The 13,500-nt window shown below is 46.6% G+C and overlaps 3 protein-coding genes across 8 annotated transcripts in view; 1 reads left to right on the top strand and 2 right to left on the bottom strand.

Moving 5' to 3' along the window:
- Window positions 1-1,498: 1,498 nt before the first annotated feature.
- rpl15 (ribosomal protein L15) overlaps window positions 1,499-13,500 on the bottom strand; it is a 338,976-nt gene continuing 326,974 nt past the window's right edge. For 2 of the 4 annotated variants that reach the window (XM_078080920.1, XM_078080918.1), the window contains exons 2-4: window positions 3,169-3,350; window positions 2,954-3,090; window positions 1,499-1,851 (exon numbers count right to left, since the gene is read on the bottom strand). In XM_078080920.1, coding sequence (XP_077937046.1) covers window positions 1,546-1,851; window positions 2,954-3,090; window positions 3,169-3,340 — 615 coding nt within the window. In that variant the 5' untranslated portion in view covers window positions 3,341-3,350 and the 3' untranslated portion in view covers window positions 1,499-1,545. Of the gene's footprint in view, window positions 1,852-2,953; window positions 3,091-3,168; window positions 3,351-3,951; window positions 4,354-13,500 lie in introns of those variants that run through there. The other 2 variants (XM_078080919.1, XM_040188483.2) reach the window with 2 other exon arrangements.
- Window positions 4,614-6,657, top strand: nkiras1 (NFKB inhibitor interacting Ras-like 1). Its single transcript, XM_040188486.2, has 4 exons — window positions 4,614-4,746; window positions 5,018-5,118; window positions 5,307-5,548; window positions 6,012-6,657. Exons 2-4 carry the CDS (start codon window positions 5,025-5,027, stop codon window positions 6,249-6,251), a joined length of 576 nt encoding a protein of 191 aa, XP_040044420.1. The 5' UTR covers window positions 4,614-4,746; window positions 5,018-5,024; the 3' UTR covers window positions 6,252-6,657.
- LOC120826314 (ubiquitin-conjugating enzyme E2 E1) lies at window positions 6,704-12,621 on the bottom strand. Of its 3 annotated transcripts, none has more exons than XM_040188484.2 (6): window positions 12,461-12,621; window positions 11,610-11,783; window positions 11,413-11,463; window positions 8,341-8,473; window positions 7,933-8,080; window positions 6,704-7,211 (listed from the first exon to the last, which is right to left on the bottom strand). In XM_040188484.2, the coding sequence occupies exons 2-6, from the start codon at window positions 11,774-11,776 to the stop codon at window positions 7,114-7,116; spliced, it is 597 nt and encodes a 198-aa protein (XP_040044418.2). In that variant the 5' UTR covers window positions 11,777-11,783; window positions 12,461-12,621; the 3' UTR covers window positions 6,704-7,113. The 3 variants fall into 3 exon arrangements, with proteins under 3 accessions (XP_040044418.2, XP_040044419.2, XP_077937043.1); XM_040188485.2 differs by having other exon boundaries at window positions 12,244-12,533; XM_078080917.1 differs by lacking the exon at window positions 12,461-12,621 and having other exon boundaries at window positions 11,610-11,812.

Raw genomic sequence — 13,500 nt, 5'->3', positions numbered from 1 at the left:
CTCATGTGTTTGTACATGTGCACAAACACAAGAGCGTTGTTTGACTTTAGGCTCCAATGAAAGGATTGTGTCAAACAAGCAGGTAATCATCATGTCATTTTAATGTTTCGTAATACAACGTGGCTCGGCACAGCTGGATTTGATATTCATGTAATTGTGACTTTATAGAATAATGTGAAATATTAGTAAAGGAAATATTAAAGGAAATATTGATGAAGCTGAATTTCAAAAACCAGTGATCAACTATCATATTGCGTTACACTTCACGATGCAAATAGATCACTTTCACTTCCTGTTACTATCGAATCTGACTGAAAGATTCATTTGAAATTAAACAAACTATGGATGTATTCATCCATAGTTTGTGCTGCTGTTCAAATCAAGATCACTCAGCAACAGTGACGTTCCTCTCGGTCTTTTACCATATTTGACATGTGTAATATGAATGTCATTTTGGTTTCACAAAAACAGCCAGATTTTCTTCCTGTTTAATAGATGTAAAATAAATACTCTGCTATTGAAGTAAGAAATACAACCAGCTGATTGTTGAAGTGCTGCAGCTGATGTTAACCTGTTGGAGAAGCTAATAATTAACTTAAAGGCTCCATAAAAAAATGATTATAATGTATTCACTCTGGATACTATAGTCTTACTTCATTATCGAACAGGCTAATACACATTTTATAAAGAAAAATATGTCATGTATACTTTTACATATTCATAAAATATTGATTGGAGTGGTTATTCAGTGGCCCCATTTTGTTGCATAGTATAATTCAGTTAGATAAAATATAATTGAATTAGTCAGGCCTAACAGTAAAAAGCTGATTGCAAAAGGTGTGGTTGTAATGTTTTAAAAGCTTATTCAGAATATTTATTCTGTAGCTTTGCATTTCAGTAACGTTCAAAACAGGAACCAAACATCCATGACCCGATTTAAAACTTAAACTTAATCAAATGGAGGCATTTATCACTCATAATTTATAAGAGTCATAAATGATTGACTCTGGTTATCGCACTGTTCATGGGGTTGTTGATGGTGAGAACATAGAAGAAACCGAATCTTCACGTTTGGTTTATGGCAGACATCAGCCCACTAACACCTTTGAGACTCGACGTAATCCTCTGCCAGAAGCGCCGATGCAGGAGTAAAAGCCTGTGATATTTATTGAAATGTGTCGGGTTTGAAGTGGTTCTACTGAAACATGCTCCAGCCTGGAGGCTGTACATCAGCAGGTATCGAAAGTTTCAACCAAATGTCCTGAAAAAGAATGACGTCGACTGACTTAGTTTGATGTTCTAGTTTCTCATTTTTTAAATGCCACTTGTGAGTCTGTGCATACGAAGTATTAAGGGTCAAGAAAAAAAGAAAAGTGGAGCAGTCATTTAATAGTACATGATCAATTACAAAAGTAGTTAGAATGAAGCTTCGCATTAATAACTGTTCAAAGACTGCATTTATTCTAACCGCTGAATGAACCAGACGCAGACGGCAACGTGACCATAAAAAGGGCTGTTTTATTTGTTTGAATGTACAGACGAGCTCTAACGATAGCGGTGCAGCTGCAGGGTGTTGCGCCTCTTCCAGGCAGCACGGCGAGAGCCTCCGATGGTCAGGTGGAACTTGTGGCCCTTGCCCAGGCCGCGGCTCTTCTTTCCTGCGGAGGTCAGGCCACGCATCTCCCTGTGCTTGTGCACAGCCTTCGTGATCCATTGGGTGTCTGGATTGCGTCTGATGGCCTTGTGGAAGATGTCGACCAGAATCACCTCGAAGAACTTGTAGGTGGAGTCCTCGCCCACCCAGTAGGAGCTCAGCACTCGCAGGCCTCCGCAGTGACGACCAGCACGCTCCTGGGAAATAGAAACACTTAGATTGTGACTGGCCATACCAGTAATGTAATAAATCCTGTGTAATAAAAGGTAAATCAACACCAACAGTAATATGGCACCACTGTAAATGTAATTTGTGCTTTGCTGGCTCAAAGTGGCCAGAAATGTGACCATCAACACTCAGAAATACTTGAAGGCAAAAAGATCACACATTGCATAACAAACTGATCGCAAATCATATTTAACATAAAGATACAGTCAACTTAAAATTCAGTTACATTCTGACATGAGCAGCTTTGATTGCTCTTCAACTACCAAACTGAGGCTCTTGTGAGACTGAACTAAGCTGATGATACCTGCAGTATTCCCTTTAACAGATGGTAAACAAGTTCATTTAAAAACGCCCTGCGTTGATCCATCTGTGCTGTAGGGTCATTGATACGCATTAAATACACCAAGTTTTTGATTAACGACGATTAACAACAATAATGTATGTATGAAACTGTGACCATTTCTTTAAAGCTAAATAAAAGGATAAGAAACAAATCTATTGACAAAGTAATTCCTTTCAGTGAGCCAGGTTGAACACCAGGACACTGCAATCCCTCAGATAATATTCCTTTTGTTTATGAACCGTTTATTCAACCTCCGCTCCATATGCAATTTGTGTGTATCCAGCAGTGGTAATATAACCACCATTGACATTGAGAATAAAACAACTTGTGGAGACACAATGTTTAGTTACCGAGTTGTACTCTAAAAGGAGCGACTAACACCACTAACAGTCGATGGCTATTAAAGTTAAATTTAAATTATATCTAAATAAATACACTTTCTGCTGTATGCAAACCAAGCATCAGGTTATGGTCTGGATATGCGATGACTACACAGAACCATCAGAGGAGCAAACAATTGAAACATAAAAAAAAAAGGTTTAAAGCATAATGGGTTGAGTTTCCACACAACTCAAGCACCTTTTAACTGCTGTGAACCATCCACTTGAGAGTATGTAGTAATCAGCATTAACAAAAATTGACCAAGACGTCAAAGGATTTCAGAACTGTTAAATCAATCATAAGAGCCCACTTGTGCAGATTTAATGGCCATAGAAAGATAAACGTACCTCAGCAGTGGACTGCAAGCTGCGGGCAAACTTGATCTGGTTGACACCATGGTGCACTGGCTTGCCGTAGGTAGCACCTTTGGGCACAGGGCGTTTACGGCCACCACGGCGCACACGGACGCGATACACAACGTAACCTGTATGCACAAACACACAATATCAGCAAGAGGGACCCTCGCGTGCAGGGTCCGGCATCTCCGGGGCTCAGCGCTCACCCTGCTTGGCCTTGTAGCCCAGTCTGCGGGCCTTGTCGGGTCTGGTGGGTCGGGGGGCACGGTGCAGGTTGGACAGCTGCCGGTACTGCCAGCAGCGGACACGCAGAAGGAAGCGCATCACATCGGACTGCTTCTTGCGCCATAACTCCTGCATATACCTATATGCTCCCATGTTGACTTATCTAGAAACAACACGAACAAGTATGTTAAACAGCCATCGACTCATCACCTGCTTGAAGTGTAATATCTAAATAGTAAATGGGATTTATAATGGATGACATGCGACCAACATCTGCAATGATGTTTCAGAGATGAGCCATGACAAGCGTCTGCAAGCAAAATCCTTGTATTAACTGCGGTCTTACTCAAAGAAAAGCATGTATTTAAGGGAAGTCCTATGAATCTAAACCCATAACAGCGCATTGGTTAAGACCCCGGAGAATCCGGACAATACGAGTGTTTAGACGACCTACGTGTTAAGCACTTTCAGACATGATTTCACATACTCGGTAAACTGCTTTAATACAACCTAGACGCGTATCACATTAAAAACCGCATAAATGAATGAGTTAACGCAGTGAGGATACCCATGCTGGTTAGATATCGAGCTAATGCTAACGTTAGCCACGTAGCTTCTCACTCCAGCTACAGGGAGTTGTAGTCGCGGTTTACGTTTACCCTGCAATAGTAAACAGTACGCGCAGTTTTAGAGAAGTGTTAGAAAGCGAGGAGTTCAGGAATTTGAGAATAAAGTAAAGACACAATTGTAAAAAAAACATTTGCCTCCTAATGCGGCCGGTAGTTAGCGGCTAACAGATCCGGCTGCATCACAGGAGCCATACAAAAACCCGCTAATAGTCAGTGTTTTTAACAACGTTGTCAGAAAAGAATCAAGGCGTATAAAGTTGGAATTCGGTCTCTTCACAACATCGTAAGCCATACAGACAGATGAACGGACGTTCATGATGATTTAAATGGATTGCGTTAAGTAAAAGGTATAGAAATACTCGCTTACATGATGGCGTACCAGCCGGAAAGAGAGAGAAAAAATACCCAGCATGCTTTATGAAAACGACGATGACGCCTTTCCGCTGTTGTGCTCATGGGAAATGTATTCTTTATTTGTTTTCTATTTCTGTACGCTTTTGAAGATACTTTTGTGGTTACTTGAGAATCAAACACGCGTTGTAGGTTTTTAATTAGAGGGTAGTTCAAAACCAAATGCGCTCACAGTGTCTAGAGAAAAAATATACATCTAGTTTCTAATATATTGACCGAACATATTGTAATATATTGACATATTGTCAGAATATAAACAGAACTAACTGCTTCGGTACATATGTTTTCGGAACCGATGTATTGTGTAATATTATTACACAAATTGTATTTGGTGTCATATGATTACTCTGTCGCTTCTTCTTATTATGATTATTGTTTCACAAACAGCGGCTGAATGGAATACCGTCGCGCATGCGCATTGGCCAAAACAACTCAGCGTTCGCAGAGCTGAATGGACGCACCGGCTATGATGCTACGTTTAAAGACTTGATTGACAGCACGTTATCCTCCGGAATCCAAGTAAGCAACTTTTGCCATTCGTACCAATAACCAGCACCAGGGCCCGATAGGTCGTTGCGAGTTGACATGGCTTGGCATGGCTCCTGCTAGCCTGTTAGCTAGCCAGGCTAACGCTGTCATAGCTAAGTTCACTCACGTTAAAGCAGCGATGATAAATCAAAGTTTGTTTGTGGCTCTTTACAGGGGGACCCGCTTGGTAGTGTTAATGTTAGCACAGCATATCTACTACATGTCGCACGGTACGATAAACACTGACATGCTGACATTGTAGGCTCGCAATGGGAAAAGGCTGTAAAGTTGTGGTGTGTGGCCAAGCAGCAGTTGGGAAAACTGCCATTCTGGAACATTTGCTGTACGGAAATCACTCTGTGGGTGAGTACTGTACCAGGGACACTAGCGTAACACAGCTGCACTGTTATACATCATCTGATTTCACAAGGGATCAATTTGACCTTGAGATGGTCGACTATGCTCTCGTTGAATATTTCTAATGCTTGTGCATCATCCCCGGTTTGCTGAAAATCCCCTTTTCCTGAAGTCTGTTGTCTTCACTTCCCAAGGTTCCGAATCCAGCGAGACCCAGGAGGACGTGTACGTGGCCTCGGTGGAGACGGACCGCGGCGTGAAGGAGCAGCTGAGGCTTTATGACACCAAAGGCCTCCACGATGGGCAAGACCTCCCCAAACACTACTACTCGGTGGCAGACGGCTTCGTGCTCGTCTACAGCGTCGACAGCTCCGAGTCCTTCAGGAAGGTCGACACGCTCAAGAAGGAAATCGACAAGTCCAGAGATAAAAAAGAGGTGTGGCTGGTTCAGTGTTCAGTACTAAGTGTTCTCCGCCGTGCAGTGAGTTTATGTTGGCAAACATCAGCACCTTGGAGAACTTCATTTTGAAGTGTATGAAATATCAGTTCAGTTCCATTAGTTCAGCTGTACATTCTTCTACCACCTTTAGAGCATCATGGCGCGGACAAATACAATTTAGAGAAACATAAAACAAAGATGTAATTTGCATTTATTCATACAAAGCAGCTGCCTTTGCATGTTGGCCCTCTGCAGTGTAAGTGTGTGCAGCAGTTTGGTGTAACGTGATGGAAACCAGTGACACTTAATAACATGTTGACCCCGGCTATTTAATAAGACCCACATAAATCGGATGAGAAATGACAGCTAGTAGCAGTTATCACGCCAGTCCAGACTACCCTGGTATTATAAAATCTAAATGAATCCCTAAGCAGTGCGACGTGGCTGTATCCGTCCCCAGGTGACGGTCATCGTGCTGGGGAACAAGACGGACCTGCGGGAGCGGCGTCAGGTGGAGCAGGAGGCGGCGCAGCAGTGGGCGCGCGGCGAGAAGGTGAAGCTGTGGGAGGTGAGCGTCACCGAGCGCAACTCCCTGATCGAGCCCTTCACCCAGCTGACCAGCCGCCTCACGCAGCCCCAGAGCAAGTCGGCCTTCCCTCTGCCCGGACGCAAGAGCAAAGGCGCGTCCAACGACATCTGAACCTCGGGCCTCCTCCAAGCCTGTTAGCATCTCGCGATTTGCGTCCTCGTCCGGTCCGTCTCGTGTCCCCCGTGCGGCCCGGCAGCAATAATGTTCACGGTGCTGCCTCTGCTTGTGGTAATGCGCGTCCAGCCTGTGTGATCTGATAGAGATGCTACTTAGAGCTGTAGAAGCATCTCGTCGAGAGGATATTTATTTACTAATTTATTTTTGTCACTTTAATGAGCCGCATTCCTTGACTTCTGAAAATGTAACGGATGTCCCGCAATGTTTTGTGTCCTTAATGTCCCAAAGTAATAACACTTAATGTGCTGCTAGTGAACAGAGTTAGAGGGACTGTAATCCTAAAGTTTTCTCTGCTCTGTAACCGTCCTAAGATTCACTGAATAAAATCGTAGCCTCTTCATATTTTTATCTTCTGAAGTCTGTGGTGATCAAACAAAGTGCGACGCTTCAGTTGGTCATGTTTAATTCTTAAGGGAGAAAACGGACCAGCTTTATTATCGGTACAGAACCCAAATCACAATTAATACCTAAACATGTCTACGTGTGTTAAATAGCTTTTCAGGGTCAGGCAAACACCAACTGCACCCTAATGACTGGGAATCTAGCAGGTTTAATATTAATGTCCATCTTCAAAAGCAAGAGATAAAAATTCAAAAGGAGAAAACACTAAATGCATAATTGCCCAATTTGATTATTTGGGCTGGAGATAACTTAAAAAAAAAAAATACAAAAAAAAAAAAATTTCAGGAGTTAAGGACTTCCAATCCCCAGATAAAAATCCCCCCCCCCGCCGCTGCCAGGAACCGTACGACGCCCCCACATCCCAGAGTCATCCAATCAGCAGCTGCGCTGGGGGCTATGTGGCGTAGCGCTTGGTCCACTGCTTGGCTATCCTGTCGTGCTCGGGCCTGTTTGTTGTGTACTGCGTGGCGATGCTCCCCACCAGAGGGTCCGCTGGGGAGGGACAAACCAAGCGCATCAACAAGAATTCTGGATGCTCCTTCTCAACACAATAAAAGTTGAAAAAACAGCTAAAAAAAACCAACAAGAACACCAACCTCGCTTCTGTGCGATTATTTGTGGGGGGATTAAATACATCACCCACAATGACCTACTAGAAGATACTGATTCACTGTATGGCAAAATGCCTGAATGATAATCACACTTAAGCATTGCCCAGCCTTCCCTCACGGGGTCGTCATGGTTACGTCCATCAAATACAGCAGTTACTGTATGATTACTCAGCATTTGTTGGTCATATACTGTAAATGAATGACTTCTGCTTCAACTCGCACACCTCATTGTCCTGCCTGCTTTTCAAAAGTTGGACTAAATGCTGCATCAGTAAAAAAAAAAAAAACATTCAATGAATTATTTTTCCAGGCCGTCTGCACTATGCTCCACCCTCGGTCTTCAATCTGGAGCCGTTAGACTTTAAGGCTGCGCACCATGCACCAGAGTCAGGAGGAGATCCAACCAACGTTCTTAAAGTCCATCATATATGACGTGACCTTAAAGTGGAGAGCTGCTGATACAACAGTAACAGTAACACTCTTACTAAAAAAATCCCCAAAACATCTGAAACATCGGCACGCAAAAAAGGTGATTTTTTTTTTTAAAGCCCAAAGCTTTTGTGTGCGTGTGTGTGTGTGCGTGTGTGTGCGCGCGCTCTCACCGGGGTTGCAGTCAGTGAGCAGGGAGCAGATGGACAGCAGCACCTTGGAGATGGTGAGGGCGGGACTCCAGTTGTCCTTCAGGATGTCCAGGCAGATCACGCCCTGGCTGTTGATGTTGCAGTGGTAGATCCTCGTGCGGAACGTCACCTTTTGAAAGAGCAGCTCGACAGATGACATTCACGCTGAAGAGAGTTTAGATAGAAGGGGCCCGTGTTTATGTTCATTTCTTATTTCATCTGCGCAGTCTGGTTGCGACAGCTCCTCTCTAGAAGGGAGCAGATGATCCCACACAACAGAGGCGAAAGGCCTGAGGAGGCCTTGAAAAGCACAAACGCGCCCTCTGGTGGCAGACGTGAGAAGGACACCTCTTCACCACAAAGGGCAGCAGGACGCCGCTCGGCACTCACCTTGGGGGGCTTGAAGGGGTAGTCTGGGGTGAAGGCGATGTCCAGGAAAAACACCCCCCCCTCGTACACGGAGCCGGGGGGGCCCAGGATGGTCGACCTCCACTCGTAGACGTTGTCTCCTTTGGGGCCGGCGCTGTCGGCACACAGAGAGCAGTTATTCTCCACCGTGGAAACATCTGCTGCAATTGTGCTAAATCCTGATCTACTAAATCTGCAAAATGATTAAATTATGTCCATTTTTTCCCAGTCGGGACTCTATCCCAATCCTAGTTATTCTGTTAGTTATTCATTAAAACAACAATTGCCCGTGTGAGTCATTATGTCCTCCGTCGGTGGAGACAAAGCCGAGGACTACAGCCGCTTCACCAGAGCCTCCGCTCCACCCAGCGAGTCACCGGCAGCTTCTGGAACAGCTTGATGAAGCGCTCTGAACTCCACCTTGTGGGTTTTGACGTTTCACGTTTTTAAAAACGATAAACGGCCTCTTCGATCCCGTTTAGGGGAAAACAGTGAACACGAAACACGGCGTCCTGGAGAGTAAACGTCAATTAAGTCCACGTTTGTCTTTGACATTTCCAGCTGATCGTGAAAAAAAAAGTCAATTTATAAAAATTTAAAAAAAGCGAATATGTATTTTTTTGTATATTACGGCTATTGTTACTATTATTAAATGATAGATAATCTATAAACCTTCCTGCGGAGGAGCGCCGAAGTACCGGTCGCACCCCGGGGACTCGAGCAGAGACCCCGTAGAGTAGGTGTCGTATCACCCCCCCCGCGCCCCCCCCCCCCAGACACCCCCGAATCAGCCTGACTGGGATGGACAACAGAGGCGTCTCACATTCAGGGACAGCTTCCTCCCGCCTGCACACAAAGGAGACGCAGTGCTTTGTGGTAGGCAGGAATACGCCACACTCTCACTTGTCCTTCACTTCTGTGGGCGGGGGGGCACAGACATGGGGGGGGGGGGGGGGGGGTTATTCTGCTCTGTGTCCACGAGTGCTGCCAGAAGCCTGCTGACATTTTGGCTGATTCATTCTTTAGAAGACTTTAACCTTTCAAACCAGCAGTGACCGTGACCCCCCGCCTCACCCCCCCGCCTCACCCCATGCCCCCCCCCTCCCCCTCCCTCAGTAGACAGAATGCACTACGATGACAGCGCGGGTATTAAATCATTCTTGAGGGGGTGACCTCCCAGCGCTCCACCTCTCGTCTAGGCAGCCGTGTCAGCAGGCGACACCTCCGCCCGTTTCCGTGGCGACGGGAAGCTGTCGTCCGCGTCACACCGGCGACGTCCTCACAGCGGAGGAAGGGAACCCTACGCCGAACTTTATTACAGTTTTAACCAAATAAGCACATAAGCCAGCAAGCGGACTTATTTTCTATTGCTCTCATATCAAAGTAAATGTCTTCAGTTTGTCTCTGAATGTGTAAAAGCGTCTCTGGGCTCTAACGAGACGCTCTCGTTAACACTCCTTATGCTTAAATCAAGCGCTCTCTTTTGTTTAACGATGCCTTTTACTCCCAAACCAGAGCGAGTCACACACACACACACACACACACACACACACACACACACACTATTGTGATGACAGAGAGAAACACTGTAATAAGCAGACTGATAATGACTCCACTCCACAAAGAGTCCCGAGGAGACTCGATCAACAGCAGCCCCCCCAATTTAATACAACGGCAATGAGCCTACAAATGTGCTTTATGAGCGTCGTGCTGGATGATCATCACATGGTAGCATTTGTATTCCTTCACTGAAAACAAGTCATGCCTTCGGTCTTACAAAATAAAAGCAGAGTTAAAACGAAAGATCCATTGTAAGGATGCTTCAAGTAGAGAAAGATTATTGTGCAAAAACCTGGCAAAGTTATATAGGAAAACCAATAGGAAACTGGGACGGGTACCCGTGTAAATAATCATTAAAAACAAATGACGGTGATCCTCCCGACTGACAGATGATCGCGTCACTCGAGTTCACGCGCCGGGAGAAAAGTTCTACGTAAACTGTGGTGCAGCCGTGCTGAGGAAGATGTGGTGTTCTGTTGGGACAGTATTATTATTACCCAACTACATCAAACCTCTCGAGTGCAGAAAGCGAGCCAGACCAGAGGGAGGTGTTGAGGTTTGTACCTGCAGCACAAGAGCGAAGCCCTCTGCTTCCCCTCTTTGTGAAGCAACAGCGGCCGCTTCCTCCTCCGGGGGGGGGGGGGGGGGGGGGGATACGGAGAAAACCTCTGCAATCCGCCGCCGACGGCCCGTGGACAAGAGAACAGCACCACCCTGCTTAGCACGAGAGAGCCTGACGTAGACTGCTCATAACCTCCCTTCAGCCGCCATGAGCCCCCCCACCTGAACCCCTCCACCCCCCCCCCCCCGGAATGCCAGGAACCCGCGCGGCACTAGAGGGCAACGTCTAAAAAAGGACACAGAGGACGGCGGGGGGGGGGGGGGGGGGGGGGTGAAGGACAGAAAAAAGAGCAAATAGGAAAAGAGCAATAAATAAAGAGAGCCGGGCGAGAGAGAGGGAAATAAAACAGGGGGGAGGAGGGGGTGGGGGGGGGGGGGGGAGTATAATTGGATTTTTGATGAATGACAGACGAAAGGCTTCAGCCTCATCGCGCTCACAGAGCGAAAGTTTGCGCTGACGATCACGCCGGTCAGCAGGAGTCTCCTCCTCATCCGTCAGTGTCCATCCGTCAGTGTCCATCCGTCAGTGTCCATCCGAAGAGCGAGGAGAACAAACAGGAAGTCCCCCCCCCCCCCCCCCCCCGTGCTGAGTGGAGGAGGGGGGGGGGGTGGACAATGTGGAAAGTTCAGTCCCCCTCGCTCTTCAGAGGCTCAGCAACTTCCTGAAATCGCTGAGCAGTGTCGTGTTTTTTATTAGCTTAAAAACAAAAAGGAATCTGTTCCGTTTGTTGGATCCACTTCTAGCCGAGGCCTTTAATACTTGGGGGGACCAACAAAGACACCATCTGCTGAGAAGACACCCTGATTTCCCAGTTTGACCGACCGCGTGTGTGTGTGTGTGTGTGTGTGTGACGACGACGCTCCTTCGCTCACCTGCAGTTTGGCGGCGGATCCAACGTGATGTCGGCCAGTTCCTTCTGAATCCTGCAAAGACGAAAACCAAAGCGCCAGCGTTGGAAAAAACAAAAGCGCCAAAAGCGGACCGGACTCCGTTTGGGTCGGCTTGGGGATTCTAAGGCGGGTTCTTACGCAGCTGCGTGATAAGAGGAGCCGACGGGGGAACATCTCACCTTTTAGCGCTGGTGGAGAGGAGCTTGGAGGTCTTGTTCATGCTGGCTTTGCTGTCTCGTTTCTTCGCGGCGTTCTCTTCCTCCTGCTGCTGATGCTGATGATGATGATGATGATGATGAGTGGACGACGAAGAGCTGCTGCTGGTGCGGGAATCTTCATCCGACATACCGAGCCTGGGGGGGGACATTTAGAAGAAGAGCCCCCATGGGTTCAGAGTAAAGATGGACAGGGACCAATGGGGGGAGCAGCCCTGGATCCATTACACCTGATACAGAGACAACGGAACCCTCGGCGCGGGACCCGGATCAGCCCCACGTCGCGCCAGGTGTCACACCTGTACCGCGAATAGACCACGCGGTCCTCACTAGCCGCCCGCGCGACCCTCGTCGCGTTTCTTCAGCGAGAAATCGAACTGTTCTCCACCGACCGTCTCCCTGTAATCCCCGCGACTCCATTAACGCCCCCCGCGGGGAAATAGTCTCCCCCCCCCCCCCCGTCGCTGCCAAGCGGATCTCTCTCCTCCCCCCACAAGAAAAACACTTAACACCTCGAGGCGATTGAAACTTTCCCGGTGGGGGGGTCCCGCTGTCAGCCCGTTTCTAAACGCGTTCAAACCCGAACCGCGCCGCTCACTTCGTGTGTTTTCCTTCCTTTAAGAGCAAAAAGCCCGTCGACGCGCAGCTGATCTCGGATCAGTCACAGGATGGAACGAGTCCTCGCTGCCCTCCTCGTATAGGACGGTGACGGTGACACCTCGGTGGTCCTCCCCCCCCCCGACGTGTCCTCTGAAGGGACACGCGTCGCGCTAACCAGCCGGGACGCCGTGACGCGAACTTGGAGTATTTGGTACCTTTCTTTGTGTGTGTGTGTGCACAGCCTGCGTGTTGTGCGTGCCTCTCCGCCGCCTGGACGCACCGCTGTCAAGTCGCCGGCGGTGCAGAGAGCTTCCACTTCCGGTCATCGGTCTAACAAATAAAAGCACACGGGGAAAGCGCAGGCGGTGTCGTGGTAGAAAAGATGGGGATCGAGTTTATTTATATAGCAGGAAAGTCTGTGCAGTAAAAGCACGTCAACGTAAACCAATTGAGCATGAATGATACACACAATTAATAGGAAGCACGAACAAAACTTGCTAAATACTGCGGGCATCTATATATAGATGGGTTCACCTTTAATCATTATCAATGTATCTTTATGTACACATTTAGCATGCATACAATTTATAAATCAATGATGATAACATTAAATGCATAATAAAATAAATGAATAGTAAATCCTCAATTTGCTTTACTTGTATTTGTTGTGAAATTATCGTCATGTATGATGCAATGATTCTGTGACTAAAACAAAATAGGTAGTTGTCTATAGTTAGTCAGTTGAGGCTCGGCGCTTTTATTTTGCCGGGTTTCAATAGTCTAACTTCCGGGATTAACGTGACGTGTCAACAAGAACTTGACGCTGTCGCTGGACGCGTGCCTCTCCTCGCCGGAAGTGTCGGTCCAGCAGGAGACAGACGTCCTCACATTGTAATCTAGATTCATCATTCTTATTCTTTGCTCTTAATTCACAGCCAATTTAACTTAAAAGCTAAATGTTGGGCTAATTTGTGGAAACATGGCAGCAAAACCATTATTAGGAGGGGAAAACTGTTAATTCATGACTTTTCTCGAGAATTTATTAGTTAAAATATTCTCAATTTTGCTCTTGCTGTATCGAGGCATTTATACAAATTGCATTCTGATGAATACTTTCTGTATTTAAGCATAATCTGTGCAATTTATAAGCCAATCAAGTAGTGGAAACTTTGGAAATGAATGAATGCTGGCTACTGTTAGCCATTAGCTAGAGTTACTTTCCAACACTAAAACATGGAAACCAAGAGTTGAGTGA

This window comes from Gasterosteus aculeatus, chromosome 10 (assembly GCF_964276395.1).
Source record: "Gasterosteus aculeatus chromosome 10, fGasAcu3.hap1.1, whole genome shotgun sequence".
NCBI classification, from domain to species: Eukaryota; Metazoa; Chordata; class Actinopteri; order Perciformes; family Gasterosteidae; genus Gasterosteus; species Gasterosteus aculeatus.
The sequence above is the reverse complement of the archived record's forward strand: the minus strand, read 5'-3'. Positions and strand labels throughout refer to the sequence as shown.